The sequence below is a fragment of the Mustela putorius genome, unplaced genomic scaffold, assembly GCF_011764305.1.
Source record: "Mustela putorius furo isolate JIRA1106 unplaced genomic scaffold, ASM1176430v1.1 tig00003834_pilon_pilon_pilon, whole genome shotgun sequence".
NCBI lineage: Eukaryota > Metazoa > Chordata > Mammalia > Carnivora > Mustelidae > Mustela > Mustela putorius.
Window position 1 is genome coordinate 9,294,459 of NW_025421987.1, and position 17,767 is coordinate 9,312,225.

The window sequence follows — 17,767 nt, forward strand, 5'->3', positions numbered from 1 at the left end:
TTTAATCCTGCTATTTTAATTAAAATCAAATTTGGAAATTAATGATATAAATTCCAAATATTAAATAAAAGCAACACTTTCATTATATACTATGTGTAATGCCAATGTCAAATATCATTATATTAATTTTTTTTTCATTTTTTAAATTTTATTTTTTTTTTTTTCAGTGTTCCAAAATTCATTGCTTAAGCACCACACCCAGTGCTCCATGCAGTGCCCTCCACAATACCCACCACTGGGCTCACCCCACCCCCCACCCCACCCCCACCCCTCCAAAACCCTCAGTTTATCTCTCAGAGTCCACAGTCTCTCATGATTTATCTCCCCCTCTGATTATATTATATGCATTCTTCCACATCACACTAAGGTCCTTGAGAATTTTCTTTTCTGGTTTTTTTTTTTTTATTTTTTTAGTATAGCTGACATACAATATTACATTGGTTTCAGGCATATAACATGGTGATTCAACTTCTCTCTGTGTTATCCTATGCTCACCGCAAGTGCAGCTACCGTCTATCACTATTCAATGCTATTACAATATCATTGACTATGTTTCCTGTGCTGCGGCTTTAAAGAAATATTTATTTGATTTTAAATTCGAGTGTAATTGATATTCAGTATTATATTCATTTTAGGTATACCATCTAATGATTCAGTAATTCTATACATTACTCATTGCTCATCATAGTACATGTACGCTTTTTCTTTTTTTAAAGATTTTCTTTATTTATTTGACAGACAGATCACAATTAGGCAGAGAGGCCGGCAGAGAGAGAGGAAGGGAAGCTGGCAAACCCGCCCAGCAGAGAGCCCGATGAGGGGCTCGATCCCAGGACCCTGGGACCATGACCCGAGCCAAAGGCAGAGGCTTTAACCCACTGAGCCACCCAGATGCCCCAGTACATGTACTCTGAGTCCTCTTCTTCTATTTCGCCCATCTCCCTCTTCGCTCTGGAAACTACCAGTTTGTTCTCTACCCTATGCTGTGGGTTTCATTCCATGACTTACTCATTCCATTACTGGAAGCCTATACCTCTCAATCCCCTTCACCCATTTGCCCATCCTTCTGCTCCCTCCCCTATGTAGGTCCCAGTTTTTTAGTGCATCCAATTTAAATTATGGCTGAGATATGCACTTTATAAGTATTTTTGCCTAGTGTTGCATTGTGGCTTGAGAAAATAGGAGAAAACAGGATTAAGAAAATCAATTATTTTAAATGAAGCTTCCTTCCTTAAAAGATAGCTGGAGGAAAAAAAAATCAACTTAACATTGCAGTGCAACAGTTAGCGTAGTTGATTTGAGTTTGTGTGAAATTCAGTATTTGATATCAATTTGATGAACTCGGAAGTCTATGATTTCTCTCTATTTTTTTCTTAATGGGCACACAGAATATAAACCATTATATGAAACAGGAGACTAGTATTATGGGAATGGTGAATACTGGGGCAGCTGAACAATGTATGACTGAGCATATAGGATTCTAAATATTGTAATTCTGTCTCCTTCTCCCTTCCCCCAATCACTTCCAAAAACAGCCGAATTCTTTTTCTTTTTTTTGATCAGATATTAAAGTTGTGTTCAAAATTGATTACTTTAGAACATTTAAAAAGTATCCTAAATTTTTCAGAAGTATTTTTGTAAATTTGGGGGCTTTTTCCTCTTCTTTCCCTCACTTTGTTAACCTTTAGTGACATAATTCACTTCCCACGTCTCCCTCATCACTTTCTTTTCCATGCTTCCAGTCTGGAATAGGTCAAGGAGTAACAACATACAATCTACCAATTGGGACAAGGGATTGAACAAATTCCTAAACAGCAGTTTTCAGAGATAGCTCCATTAACTACTCGGGAAAGTCCTCCAATATGCCAACATCTGTAGAAAACTGATGCTTCTAGAGATGTCTTGTGGCACATACTTCGTTCTTTAATAAGCAAATAATAGATCTTCCACAACAATGTATTTGAAGGGAGTGAGAGATTACAAACACTTTTATTAATTTTATTTTAGTAGAGATAAATATCGTCTCTCAAATTAGGTCCTAGCAGGGATGGTATGTATATAAATACGCTTTAATGTTTTTTGTCACAAAGTTTTGTTTTTTGCCCTACAATTATTTCTAATGACCTAATGGCTTGTGTAATACACATTAAAATTTTACTAGGAATTTTTAAATTTTGGGAATGGTTATCTCTGTAGATATCAGCCCACCAGCACAAGGAGTGGACCATAGACAAGTACAGAAAGAACTAGGAGATGTCATTGTCCGTCTTCATACTCCAGTTGTGTTGACTCCCACCACAGTTCAAGTCACGTGGACGGTAAGTTTTCAAAAGCAATTTTAATGGCAGTTTCTTTTATTCCTTCAAGAAAACAAACCAAAGATGGAAAAAGGGAATCCACAAACAAATAGTAATGGAAACCCTCACCATTTAAAATCAAGTTGTAATTAATGGCAAAAAAGAAAAATATTCCATAGAATAAAAGAGTAGAATAAAAATAGATCGATTGCAATAGAACCATGGCATGTTTCTTCTTCTTATTTTTTCACAGCTTTCTTGAGATATAATTACCATATCAGAGTTAGAATGGACAACTCTGTTTGGGTATATTTACAGAATTGTGCAATCATCATCAGAATCTGGTTTTAGAACATTTCGTCATCTGAAAATGTAACCCTGTGTTCATTGCAACGTGCCTTCTCCATTCCCCCACTTTAGCTCTTTGCACCCACTAATCTACTTTTTGTCATAGATTTGCCTCTTCCTTTGCTATGAATGAAATCATGCAATTTGTGATCTTTTGTGTCTGGCTTCTTTCACTCAATGTAATGTTTTTGAGGTTCAACCATGTTATAATATCTAACAGTTCTTTGTTCCTTTTTACTACTGAATAGCATCCTATCCTACAGATATATCATATCCTCTGCCTTCTCATCAGCTGATGCCCTTTTCAGTTGGTTCTAGTTGTGGCTAACATGAATCAGGGAGCCCTAAACATTTGAGAACAAGTTGACATATGTTTTCATTTTGCTTGGTATCTACCTAGGAATTGCTGAGTAAAATGATAACTCTCAAACCTTTGGATAAACTGCCCAAATGTTTTCCCAAGTGGTTCTACCATCTTATGTTTCCACCAGTTTCTTCCACACCCTTGCCAGATTCTCTCACATCCTCCTCAACACTTGTTATTCTTTCTTTTTTGACTCTAACTGTTCTCGTGGGTGTGGAGTGGAATATCCTTGTGGTTTTGATTTGCATTTCCTTAATGACTAGTGATATTTTCCATTTTTTCAGGTGCTTGAGCATTTGTATATCTTCTTTAGAGAAGATATTCAAATTCTTTGCTTATTTTTAAGTTAGGTTTTTCATCCTTATTATAGACTTGTGTTTTTTTATAAAGTGGATACAAACTCCTTATCAGATATATGGTTGGTAAATATTTTCTCTCAGTCCGTGGGTTGTTTTTGTTTGTTTGTTTTTGTTTTTGTTTTTTAAAGATTTATCTGAGAAAGAGAGCATGCATGAGAGAGAGAATATGCACAAGTGGGCACGGGTAGAGGGAGAGGGAGAAGCAGATCTCTTTGCTGAACAGGGAGACAATGTGGGACTCGATCCCAGGACCGTGTGATCATGACCTGAGCTGAAGGCAGATGCTTAACTGACTGAGCCACCCAGGCTCTCAGGTTTTACTTTCTTAATGATGTCATTTGAAGCACAAAACAATTTAATTTGATAAAGTTTTCTTCTAAATTTAAATAAATCATCTGTACATTCCTTTAGCTGTATCTTGTATAATAGCACCAAAACATGAATATAATTTTAATAATATGACTTAGATACTAAAAAGCTAATGTATTTTAAGAAATACATTGATATTTTAATATGCATTGAGACTGTTCAATTCCATGCATTATTAAATGTCAACCTGCCCACTGTTATATCAAACTCCAAAATGTTTTGATCACTTGATAGCCACTGTAGTGAAAATAACACATAGCATAAAAATAGCCACATTAGAGGATACCAACACTTGTGTATATGTGTTTGTGTCTATGAGTGTGTCTGTGTTTTAAGAAGAGCCAGGTAATGTTCTTCCCCATGCATTGTACAGCCAGCGCCAACTTTTCATTTATATCTGAGCTTTCTCTATTATAACCTCTAAAAATCCTTTGCTAAGCCGTCTGCGTATGTGATAGATCTTATGCATTGTATCAGTAATGGACATTTGAGTTAGGAATACCTAGAAAGTCTTTTACTTTAATAATGATTTTAATGGGAAAGTATTTATAAGTATGTCCCTATTTTTATTATTGTTGTTTTGCTGTAGTAGAAGAATGACTAAGTAAGAAATTGGATTCTCGCTTTCTGGTTTTAGAGTCCAAGTTTTTCTTTTCTTTTTTTTTTTTCTTTTTTTAAGATTTTATTTATTTATTTGACCAAGAGAGAAAGCATACAAGCAGGGGCAATGACAGGCAGAGGGAGAAGCAGGCTTCCTGCTGAACAAGGAGTCGGGAACTTAATCCCACGATCCTGGGATCACGAACTGAGCCACCCAGGCATCCCTACAGTCCAAGTTTCTTTCGGAAAGTAACCATTTATCAACTCCTTCAACAAAGGACATTAAGAAAGGAAAACTGGTTGTTTTTCACCAGTTCTTAATTAATTGTATTTGAAGTATAAAAATACAATGGAGGGATGCCTGGGTGGCTCAGTTTGTTGAGCAGCTGCCTTGAGGTCATGATCCCGGCGTCCTGGGATGGAGTCCCGCATCCGGCTCCTTGCTCAGCGGGGAGCCTGCTTCTCCCTCTGCCTCTGACTGCCATTATGTCTGCCTGTGCTCGCTCTCTCCCCCTCTCTCTCTCTGATAAATAAATAAAATCTTTAAAAAAAAATACAATGGAAGAGAATTATTCCAGTGTCCTCTCAATAATAAATACATCAACAAGCATTCTCATGGAACAATTTTGTCCTAGGTGTGGTGGAGAACTATATAAAGAGACAAATCTACTTGAGAGAAACATGGAAATTCTCAATGACAGTACACAAGAATAAAAGCTATAACAGATATATACATACCCTATAGAGAGATTTCAATCAAAGAAGAAGTGATTAACTTTATCCTCAGGCACCAGAAAAGGCATCACTACTCATTTTCATCTATATGGGGAAATATAAAGGCATTATTATAGTAGAACAGGAAAACCCAAAATAACATTTAAGGCTGTTTTGCTTAATTCTCTAATTTTCTCAAAGGAAGCCCTGTATTCAAGTTGAATGATGTTCCCAATATCCCACACTCACTTCAGAGGTAAAATTAGGATTAGAACTTATTTACTTTAAATCTGTGTTTTGTGTTTTTTACTTAAACTATAGACAAATATTTATTTGAAAAGAATATTTTTTAATGGTAGAATTTTGGCACAGGGCCCCAAATGGGGCATTTTGTTACTTCTTAAACAAGAACATGTGATCAAAATTTTGTCCTAGGAATACAAAATTGGATAAAATTTCAACATAAATAAGACTAAGGTTATAATATTTTAAGAGTAATTACTTACAATCACATTGTTTCTGATTCCATTTTAAACATTATTTTGCATAGGTTTATTCTGTTTTCTGCACAAAATGATTTCTGTTCTCCTGTTCCCATGGAGGGTGCATACAAAATGACCTCATCATTTTTCCATTGACACACAGTAGGGGTATTATCTGCCTTGCCTCTTCCATCTCTCTGTGCCTTTAACCAAATATAAAACTAGCAAAGCCAAGGAAAGAATTGTATTTTTAATAGCAGATTTTTCCTCATTCTCAGTTGAAAAGTCTTTCTCTGCTCTGTTGGGAGTTTCAAAGGGGCCTCTTTTAAGGGGCTTCTAAATGTGGAAATTATTTGAGTAAGAATCAAAGTCATTATGTTTATGAAGTTAATCACTTTAAAAGTCACTGAGTTTAAAAGAACAAATCGAATTAGATCAAAATTGCAGGTCTGTAGTCTGGGAGTTCTTCCAGGAGAGGAACCTTGTCATCTTCATCTCTGCATCCCACAAAGCTTGTCATGACTAGTTTGCATATCTCTCTCTCTCATGAGGTTGAGTTCTGTGAGTCTGGAGCCCATGTTTTTCATTTTAGTTTCTCCTGAGCAGAACATCTGTTATAAAATACCCTCTCAATAACAGTCTGTTGAATGATCAAATCAGTTGTTTTTAGACCCTTGTATTTTTGTTTTTAAAAAAGAGAGTGTTCAATTAGATCACAGGCTATTGTTCCCCGTGAATTTATAGTTACACTTGAAATTAAGTATATGTTTGAGAGGTCAGTTTAGTGAAGTAAAGTCAGACTAGGGGTGTGGTCTGTTGCCAAAGAAATTGTAACCAAATGCTTTTTTTCCATGCCATATTTTCAACTTCCTAAATGTGCATGGTCTTTAAAGTATTACTTTGTTAGTATTTGAGTTACAGATGTGTTATTGGAAGAGAGAAATAAATTCCCCAACCTATGGAGTCAGACATGCTGCCAGCTGAGGTGGTTTACCAAGGCTAATCTTGAAGGAACAATAGTTAGCCAGGACTGCTTTCTCAAAGTGACTGCTCTTATGACGAGGGTAGGCAAAAATGATAAGACATGACTGTTTCAAGAGAAAATAGCAATAAATCTGTTTTTTTTTTAAAGCAGTTATTCTAAAAAATTAAAAATGCTTAAAAAAAGGTTATTCTAGTGTGTGTGGTGGGGGGTGTTTTTGTTCAAGGACAAAAAAAATCACAGATCCTTTGCCCCTTTAACATAACAGCTACTGAAAGTGAAAGTGTCCATTGGCAAACTAGAATTTCAGAATTTGGCTTTAAGCGCACTCATCCTTAACAGGCTAAGCCCAACAAAGAAAATTCACTTCAAGTTTTCAGTTTGGATGGATCTTTTTTTTTTTTTTTTTTTTAATAGAGAAGATGGTGGTAAGCACTTACACATTTTAATGGAATGTGGTTTCAATTCAATGGTGTTGCGCAATTTCCCCTCTGGCCACATACGGACTACATGCGGATCCCTTACTTACCAATGATGCTTTATCATTGTGCGTCCCTGAAACTTGCAAAGTTCTTTAACTTAATTGTCTCTAGGCCCTTCTAATATGAATACTGTTGAGTGAAATAAGAAAACTGAGGCTGAGAAAATTTAAAAGGCTGAGCTATAACTCACTTGCAACATTATGACTGGATGATGGAAATTTGTTTCATTTTTCTCCCTGAAAACAATGCTTTTTTGTTCATATTTCAGAAAGTACAGATTCTTTTTTTAAATTCTACAGACCCATGGATTTGTGGCCAGACTCTGATTATAATCAACACTAAAGAAAATCCTCCTTCTTATAAACAGAATGTTAATAAAACTAGTAACAAGCATCTGGTTTAACTTGAAAGTGACCACCTGTCAAAATGTGCACCACAAGTCAGTGCTATAGAACACATATGCAATAAAAATCCCACCTATTTTTTTTTAAAGGTAGTGTTCAGCATTTTCATTTTTGCTTCCACCTGTAACAACAACTTTTCTTCTGAAAAAGAAGTTACTGCAACTGCACAAAATCAAGTTAAACTCTTTAGTTATTAAGTAGGCCATTAGAATATAGAGGTTGAAAGCAGCATACAATGAAGCGAGCAAGGCAATGTTGTGTAGTAAACATTAGCTTCATAAAGTCCCTAAAACACTTAATTAATGAAAACCAAACATGGATAAAACCAATTTACCCTGATTTACAGACTCTCTTCATCTGGAAACAGCTGCTTAATGTTCTTCTTAAAAACACAGCTTGCTTCTTTCAGGATTAACAAGCTATTATTGTGAGTTATGTCTTTCTTTCAGTATATAAATTCACTTAAAGCGAATGCCGAGAAGTTTATAAAATGCCAGTTTAATGTTGTTTTAACATATGCTGCAAGGAATTTTTGAACATTGACAGTTTTGATTAAAGGCACCTCTCTTTGGCTCTCATAAATTTAACTTTTTGCTTTTGAGCTGCCTCGCTTTATAATGTCAGAACAATGGCTTTTCAAAAACTACATCTCTTGGTACAAACACAAGCTGGTAGCATGTATGAAGGTTCAAAGATTGCGAGCTTTGGCATCAGAGCTGGGCGAACTTTATCTTGGCAGAGCCTGCTGTAAGTGTAGCCCCAATTCCAGAGAATCTTTGAGGGTAAGAATGCTGTCAGGTGGACGAAGGCATTCTTAGTTGTTAAGGCTCATCTGCGAAGCTAGAATGAGCTATACATAGAAACACATAAGCTCAGGCCCACCAGCTTCATGGACTCTCTAGCTTGGACATTCTGAATACAGAAAAATGTCCCTTTGTTCCACCGTCTTTTTTTATTTTTAAAGACTTTATTTATTCATTTGACAGAGAGAGAGAGAGATCACAAGTAGGCAGAGAGAGAGGAGGAAGCAGGCTCCCTGAGCAGAGAGCCCGATGCGGGGCTAGATCCCAGGACCCTGAGATCATGACCTGAGCTGAAGGCAGAGGCTTAACCCACTGAGCCACCCAAAAACCCCAAGTTCCATTCTCTTTTGATTGAGCTTCTTTAAGTTTCCAACTCCCACTTAAACATAATTTTAAAATGCTACAACTGGAGAATAAATGGTAGAGGTTAATATGTGGGACTGGGGTGCCTGAGTGGCTCAGTCAGATGAACTTCTTGCTCTTGATTTTGGCTCTGGTCTTGATCTCAGGGTTCTGGGATCCAACCCCTAGGGGGGCTCTGAGCTCAGCGCAGAGTCTGCTTGGCGTTCCTGTCTTCTTCTTCCTCTGGCCCTGCCCCCATTCATGTATGCATATTCTCTCTCTCTCTCTCTCTCTCTCTCAAATAAATAAATAAATAAATCTTTTAAAAAAGCAGTTAATACATGAGACAATACGTTTTATTCATAGTGTGTTAACAGCTGGATAAAGAAATTTTTTAAAAGTTGAAATAGCCATTTTTCATCATCTCCTTCTCTGTTTCTTCTCTCCCCAACCTTCCTGAAATGAGGTTTTCCATCTCTTCTCCATTAAATTTTACCCTGTATCTGACAGTGAAATTTATCAAGTTAAAGGCTTCTTGGAATATGTTATTAAGCTAGAATATATGCAAAATTAATTGAAGAAGTTTCTGTTATAGTTATTTTTTTAAATCAAGCAATTCTGGAAAAATGGCAAGACATTCAAAAAGTTTAAAATGGTAAAAATCCTTTTCTTCCTGAAGAAGAAACAATGGTAAAACTTCAATAGAGATTGTCGAATAAATGTGTAAGGACGTGTTTTATTTTTAGCTTGCATTTTTAATATATTCGGTTTTCATGTAATTTTTATGACTGAACAAAACAGCATTTTCACATTTTTACTTGATATGATATTCAGATTCAAAAATCTGACTTTCATTAAAAACAGCTGCTTATCCTCTATACCTTTAAGTGAATGAAAGGATAAAAAAAATTGTGAAATTGTGCCAATAGTGGGGCTCTTGAAGGAGCCAGAAACTGATAAACTAATAAGTCTTTCATTTCATATTTGCTAGTGGGTATAAGCTTTTCAAATGCCTTTAAAATAGATGCTCTAACTTCACAACTCCTCGTCTTCTCATACACTTCCTCCAGGCATAGACATTTATATGGGCTGTTTCTACACTTCTTCCTCTGAAATAAATAGTCCTACTTTCCTTGCAGAACTCAACACTGGTTCTTTTTCCCCTTCCTGATTCTATCAACGTCCTCTCCCCTCCAGGCTTCCTTAACTCCTTGTCCATCTCATTCATAACATTTGCTTATGGATATTAGTTATGAATGTAACTTGACTAGCAACTTGATTAGTAGGAACTCAAATGACTGGAGGGAGCGAAAGTATTAATGAATAGACAAAGACAAGAATGGAAATTCCTGAGCAATAACACATTACATGTCCAACCATAAAAATAGGAACTGTGGAATATAGGAGAAGGATGATGAGAAGTGAAGCTAGACAAATTGGCATGTCTAGGCCTGTCAGGCCTTTGCTATTCTAAGGAATTTGAATTAAGTAAACATCTTGGATACTATGGAGTATTTTAAGCAGGAGAGAGAGTTGTCCCACTCTTTATTTTGGAAATCATAACTTACAGGCAATGTGAACTCGGAATTGGAATTGGGTATCAGAAGCAGGGAGATGAATTACAAAATGATGGCATCCCACAGATAATAGTTGACGAAGACTAAAATAGGGACAGGAGAAATTAGGATGTGCGTGGTTTCCTTGTCATGTCTACAATATTTCTATTTGGTTTCAAAAGATTTTTGCTGTGTTTTTCAGGTCGATCGCCAACCCCAGTTTATTCAGGGCTACCGAGTGATGTATCGCCAGACCTCCGGCCTACAGGCAACATCAGCATGGCAGAATTTAGATGCCAAAGTCCCAACTGAGCGAAGTGCTGTCTTAGTCAACCTGAAAAAGGGGGTGACTTATGAAATTAAAGTTCGACCCTATTTTAATGAGTTCCAAGGAATGGACAGTGAATCTAAAATAATTCGTACTACTGAAGAAGGTCAGTATTCAGATTTCTAACAAAAGCCAACTTAACCCATAATGGAGGCAATTTCTTTCTTTTTTTAATTTTTTTTTTTTTAAATCAAAGAGAGAAGCGAGAGTGAGCACAATCAGGGGAAGTGGGAGGCAGAGGGAGAATCAGGCTCCCCACTGAGCATGGAGCCCAATATGGAACTCAATCCCAGGACCCCAGGCTCATGGCCCAAGTCGAAGGCAGCCGCTTAACTGGCTGAGCCACCCAGGAGTCCCAAGATAATTTCTCTTCAAGTTCTAGTTTATCATATACCTTAGAGAAATAGCAGGAGAGAATATAAAAAGTGAATTCAGGAAGTGGCCTTTTCTCTTTTTATTCCAAGAATCTCATAGAATATGACAACTTTTTAAAAAAAAAATGACATTCGAGTAAGGGGATTTTTTTTTCTTAAGCAGACATTTGTTCCAAATTTTACCAGTACATTGGGATTTGATTACAATATTTTCCCATATTTTTTTTTCTTAACATGGTTTCTTAGCTTCATATCATAAGAACGGGTTTATAAACTCATTTATAAACGGGTTTATAAACTCATTTATAAACTCAAGAATGCAGGCTGTTCATTGTCACTTTCCGGTTTTTGATGTAGTAAAGTGCGACATTTTCTTTAATAAGCCTCCTTCCCCATGGACTCTGCTTGTCTGACTCATAATTTCTAATCAGAAGGCCACTTGCATGTTTGCAATAACATTCTCATTAGTGACATTTTCTCCCCTCCATTTGGAAACTTTTTTTGAACACAGATACTTTTTTTTTTTAAGATTTTATTTATTTATTTGAGAGAGAGACCGTGAGAGAGAGTATGAGCGAGAAGGTCAGAGGGAGAAGCAGACTCCGCATGGAGCTGGGAGCCCGATGCGGGACTCGATCCTGGTACTCCGGGATCATGACCTGAGCCGAAGGCAGTTGTCCAACCAACTGAGCCATGCAGGCATCCCTGCACACAGATACTTTAAAGTCAATTTATGATGGACATGAAATTAATGTAGATTTGACCAGTCCCTGTACTAGTGTCTCCTTCCCTAAACTAGAGGCTTATAATAAATGGTATTAAAAGTACAAAAAGTCAGATGCCAAGTGTAATAATCTCCTCCTTTTCTGATTTTCTACTAATTTTATTTACAAAGCTCCTGGAAAATGGCCATTTTTCATAAATCAGTATGAAAGCAATCTTAAGAAAATGTGTATCAGTTACTTATGGTACCATAGATGTCTGTGTTTGACCAAAGAGCTTTTAAATTGCACATATCTTTAATCAGCATCACAGTGAAAACTTTCTGCTGTGATATGCTGACATGAACAGAAGTGCATATCTTTAAAGGTATTAATCAACTTTTAGGATATGTAAAGAAAAAAACTACTAAAAATTAATAGTAATATGTTCATCCACCATTAAATTCTACTTTATATTGAAAATGTGTACTACTAATGACTGGAGTGGGTGAATGTAATATAGAGTGCTGCATTTAAAGCGCACTTCCAAAAATGAATTTTTGCTGACGTTAGGCTTTTCCTCTGGATTAGACATCTTTCACCATTCGGCATGCATCCCTTTAGAGTTTATGTGGCCTTCTGAAGGTAACAAATGGAGCTCAGTGGGGCTGTGTGTGGGAATGATAAGCAGTGATTTGGGTTGCTTCACATCTGTAGAAGCAGAGCACTGGAATAATTGACCTGCTAGGAAGCAGGCATGGTATTCTCTCCAAGCCAGCAGCAAGGCAAATGAGAAACCAGTTTTCAAGTGTTATTTTTCAGTGCAATCTACTCAATAACTACAAAATGAGTGAACAGGTGGTTAGATTTATGTCATCGTGCCATATGTTGCAACAATATTATCAGACAGAGGAATAATACAGGGCAATATTGTGCTACTATGTCTGTATATATCCTCTATCTCAGTGCCGTATGGACATACCTCGATGACAAATTTATGGAACATGGGAGATTTAATGGATAGGCTTTTAAAATATCTTTCACCATTCAATTGTACACATGTTCAAAGGTTAAACTGTATAGAGTTATGAAAGCATTGAACCTTTCACATAAAAATCCTTTAATACCACAATTTCTTTGAATTTTGTTTCAACTATTGTTTTATTTTGTTTTTCCTACTCAGAGATTTAAGGAGAATTGATAAATTTTCCTATAATTTAGTATTTTTCAACTCTCAGAGAGACTGGAGAGCAGATGCTGCAGTCTAAAATCAGAAATTTTTTCTCACTCATCTTTTCTCAGTGTGATTATAATTAGTTATAGGAGAAACCATAAAGGATGGGAACTGTAGGAAATTAAAATCTATCCATTTCACACTCAACCCAACATGAACTGTTTTCATTTGTGACTTCAGAGCTTCTTTCCCATCAACATGAAATAAGTTTTAAATCTTAAATTAGGAGTCAATGTATAAGTCAATTATTTTTACCTGATATGAAAAAAAAAAGTATTTTTTTCTTATTTTGGTGAAATTTATTGCTGTGTTTCTGTTTTTATGTATTAAACACAAAACCATACCAAACAAGAAGATTATTAGTGGCACCATTCAGAGATAATGGTTGATGAAAATTTGGAATACATTCTCTCAGAATATTTTTTTATAAAGATTTTACTTATTTATTTGACGGAGATCACAAGTTAGCAGAGAGGCAGGCAGGGGTGGGGGGGGAGCAGGCTCCCTGCTGAGCAGAGAGCCCAGAGCCCAATGAGGGGCTCTATCCCAGGACCCTGAGATCATGACCTGAGGTGAAGGCAGAGGCTAACCCACTGAGCTACCCAAGTGCCCCACTCTCAGAATATTTTTGATAGGAGTGTTTTTTTCAGAAAGAGAGCCTGCCTATTCTCACATGGATCAAAGCTCTAGATCCAGACATACCTAGGTTCAAATTCTGCCTTGATGTTTCACTTAGATAATTCTCGTACAGTTGTCTTCGCTTTCCTTTTCTGTGAAATTGAGATAAGATTTGTTTTTACTTCTTGAGGTTAGTGTGATCATCAAATATGATGCTTAACTCAGTGCGAGACATATAGAAAACACTCATCAGAATGTTAGCTGTTAAATTTATTAGCGAGCACATATTAGCAAAGCTGTTGTGTTTGCATTAAACCTATCCATTATATTGAAAGGGCAATTTTTGGAAAAAAACTGTCACTGTTGAATACTACGTGCAAATTGAGAGCTACTGGAAACCAGACCTCTTGCTTCTTGTCTGCATATCCATATTCTATAAGCAGTATTAATGCACATCAAGACTTACAGTTGGTGTTTACCCTAATCGCTTCCTTTGCAGCCCCAAGTGCCCCTCCACAATCTGTCACTGTGCTGACAGTAGGAAGCCACAACAGCACAAGTATTAGTGTTTCCTGGGATCCTCCTCCTCCAGATCATCAGAATGGAATCATCCAAGAATACAAGGTAGGAGTGGGTGAAGAAGTGGGTGAAGAAGCAGGGCTCACAGAAGGGCTTCCCAGAGGTCTCAGTGTCACATGCATGAAGCTCATCTCCAGAAGCCCTCTTGTTGAGACTGAGTGTAAAGTAATTTTTCTATCTTTGTGTGACAGGTAAAGAAACAAATGCATAGGGGATTGGGACCTAACTCCAAGACACAGATAACAAAAACTCACCTGGACAAGTAAACCAGAACAGTGGAGTGTTTTTGTTTTGTTTTGTTTTGTTTTGTTTTGGGACGGGGGTTGTAGAGCATGATTCCAGAACCTCAGAGAGTTAGAGAGATTGGGTACAGAGTAGGTGGTGCAGCTCTCATCCTAAAAGTCCTGTATCATTGTTATTAAATTTCTGTGTAAGGGGCCTTAGCAGGGATATTTTTAACCGTGTTCTCATAAAAAGATGCTTCCAGGGTTTAGAGGGTTGGGGTGGGGATAGGAGGTGGATGGCACCAACTCCCACTCTGAAGTCCTCTTTTGGTCAATTTATTGAGGTTTTGGAAAATATTTCACTTGAAAAAGGGAGCCATTATAAAAACAAATTATGAAAAAACTTATAAATGTAGTTTATTATCTCATTTTTCTAATGATAATTTTGTTGCTGTTTAGAAACTATAGATCCATTGTTTTCCTGCCATCATTTGATGTTTAACAGACAAAAGATGTCTAACTTTGGGAAATAAGACTCTGACTAGCTGTGATGTGATTAGAACACATATGTTAGTAAAACCTCATTAAACCTTATAAAAATTCAAAACTATGATTTTGCTATTAATAAATGTATATGGGAGTCTAACAATTAACATGTTGTATATATCTATAAGAATAGAAAACTAGACACCCCATCTCACCCAAAAAGTTTAGAGTTGATATGTAAAATGAAGCTGAATAATTGTAGTGAAAGCATTGCAGGTTGAATTCTGTTATTTCTAAGAAAAAATAAAATTCAAAATAGAATTTTCTTAAATTAATGAATGATTAGCTTACTGATACCATGTACACAAGCACTTAACTCTAAAATTATCCCCATCACTTTATAAAGAAATGTGTAAGAAATATAAGAATCACAATTACTTATAAATATATATGCATACATATAAATTTTATAAGGATTAGGGTACAATGGCAAAGAATGATCTATTCTGGTATTTATGTTTTAATGAGGTTAGGATTTTACCTTTGTATAATTGGGAACTAAATATCTTAAACTTCCATTTACTGATATACCAATATTGATTATAACATGGTATTTTTTGTTATAAGTTGTAAGCTTTCTCACTCATATGAGAGTGCCTTATTTCGGTCACAAAGTGTATATTTTAGTTAGGCCTAAATATTCCTACATTAGTAACATAGATATCATTGTGTAAATAAAAGAAATAAGTAAGAATTACTTTAAATAAAAAGTTCCAGGAATTGACCTATTTCAAAAAACCATTTGTATTTCTACTTATGTATCTCCATGTAGATTATGAAATACTGTAGATTATGAATGCAAATATGTATATACAGTATGATTCTTTTTATAATACATTTGACAGTAACAGATCTCCATATCCCAGGACAAAGTATGCTTTAAAGTCTGATTTTTACTTAGAGTAAAAGCCTGGATTCTTTCACATTGGTTTTCAAAGACTATCTACTACTCTGTTCTCATGAATGTGTCTGTGTATATGTCCATATGTTTTGATCGATACTGAGATTTATTACTGTCAATGTAAATATTGGCCTTAATTTCATCTCAGTCAATACTTATAACTTAGGTCAATTAATCTTGTTAACTACTTCTGGGTAAGTTAATAGTTTCTTAAATAGAATATAAATTACTTAGATGTGCACCTATATCCATTGGATATTACAACTAATAATCACCATGTTTTAATAGATTACATGCATAATAAACCTTGATAAATAAATTAATCAGAGAAGTTTATGAGTTTTAATCCATACCCAAATACTCTTTGCAACCAAGAACACTCTCCAGAAGTGTTTAAGGAATCACTGCATTATATGCATTCAGTGTTAGTTGTAATATATAAAGGAACATGGCGTGGTTTTAGCTTCTCCTACTGTTCTTCCTTTAATACACACACACACACACACACACACGTAGATAAATAAATTGCAAATATTAGCCTTTAGAAAATGTCATTTACAAATACTTCTATAAGCCAAGAGAATAGATGGGTCACTACTAAAAAAATAGGTCATCAATTTGACAGAAAGGATAATTTTATATTCTTTTTGTTTCTCACTTTACATTTCTATAGATCTGGTGCCTGGGGAATGAAACACGATTCCATATCAACAAAACTGTGGATGCAGCCATTCGATCTGTAATAATTGGTGGGTTGTTCCCAGGTATCCAATACCGGGTAGAGGTTGCCGCTAGTACGAGTGCAGGGGTTGGAGTAAAAAGCGAGCCGCAGCCTATAATCATTGGTGAGTACATCTCTGTGGCCTGTTATCAGTTAGCCAACTGGCAAACTGTGTCCTAAGAGTAGATCTGCAGCAATGAGAAGAGGGTACACTCATCATATAGGCAAATAGGTTGACTGACTAGGGTTTCTCATACAAATAGTTAGCAATTTCTTGTGCTCTCAAGTTTCCCAGAAACTTCTTCAAATTATAATCACTAAGTGTTTAAATGCTGAAAGTCAGTTTGAAAATAATTTTTAATCAATAATTTCACTAACAATATTGATGTCATTGAAATATAATAAGAAATGAGACAGTTACTGAAGAAAGTGCATTGTGTTTCAAATCCTCTAAGCAAGAAAGATGTCAAAATTTCACCAGAAACAGTCCAAAAGAAACTTTGTAATCCAAATATATTATCCCAAATAAGAAATCCCTATTAAATGCACTATCATCATCACAGACAATTTTTCCCTACTAGCATTGATTATGTTTGCCTGTTCTTGAAATATATGTAAATGGAATCACACAGAATATAATACCTCGTGTCTGGCTTCTTTCACTAAACAATGTTTTTGAGACTTACCAATGTATGTATCATGCAATTCATAGGTTTTTGTTTCTGAGCAGTGTTCAATTGAACGAATATATCTTATTTTGTTTCTCTGCTTTTCTCTTGAGGGCATGAACATTCCTGTGTAAGTCTTTTTGAGGACACAAGTTTTTATTTCCTTTGGAGAGATATCTAGAGGTGGAATTTTTAGGTAATAGGATTGACATAATTTATAAGAAACTGTAAAGATTTTCATATTATTGTATAATTTTATACTTTCACTAGCAAAGAACATGACTTGCATTTTTTTTACACCATCACCAACATTTGATGTTAACCATCCACAATTTTAGTCATGCCGACAAGTATGAAAGTGTACCTCACTATTGTCTTTACTTCAGTTTTCTTTGACGATTAATAATGTTGAACAACATTACGTGTGTTTTATTGGCCATTCACATATTTTCTTTTGTACCATTTCCAAGTCTTTGCCTTTTTAAAATGTGTTGTTTCTCTCTTGTTACTGGATAGGAGAACCGATACATACATAGAATATAAATTCTATATATGTATACAAACTCTTTGTTATATAGTTTTTCATCGCAAATATTTTTTCCTCATCTATGGATTCCCTATTTTTTTTTAATTAATAGTGTCTTTTGATTAGTGAATTTTTAAATTTTAGTGAACTATAATGTACCACATTTTTCTTTTATGTTTAGTGCTTTCTAAGAAACTGTGTCCTATCTGTAGATAGGAAATATATTTCCTTAGATTTTCTTCTAT

General features: G+C 35.6%; 1 protein-coding gene across 22 annotated transcripts in view; it reads left to right on the forward strand.

The window, feature by feature from the left end:
* The window catches only part of ROBO2 (roundabout guidance receptor 2), a 1,685,112-nt gene that overhangs the window by 1,594,669 nt on the left and 72,676 nt on the right, over positions 1 to 17,767 (forward strand). For all 22 annotated transcript variants that reach the window (XM_045088214.1, XM_045088211.1, XM_045088212.1 and 19 more), the window contains 4 exons: positions 2,197 to 2,318; positions 10,305 to 10,536; positions 13,857 to 13,981; positions 16,281 to 16,452. In XM_045088214.1, the coding sequence (XP_044944149.1) occupies positions 2,197 to 2,318; positions 10,305 to 10,536; positions 13,857 to 13,981; positions 16,281 to 16,452 (651 nt within the window). The remainder of the gene's footprint in view (positions 1 to 2,196; positions 2,319 to 10,304; positions 10,537 to 13,856; positions 13,982 to 16,280; positions 16,453 to 17,767) is intronic.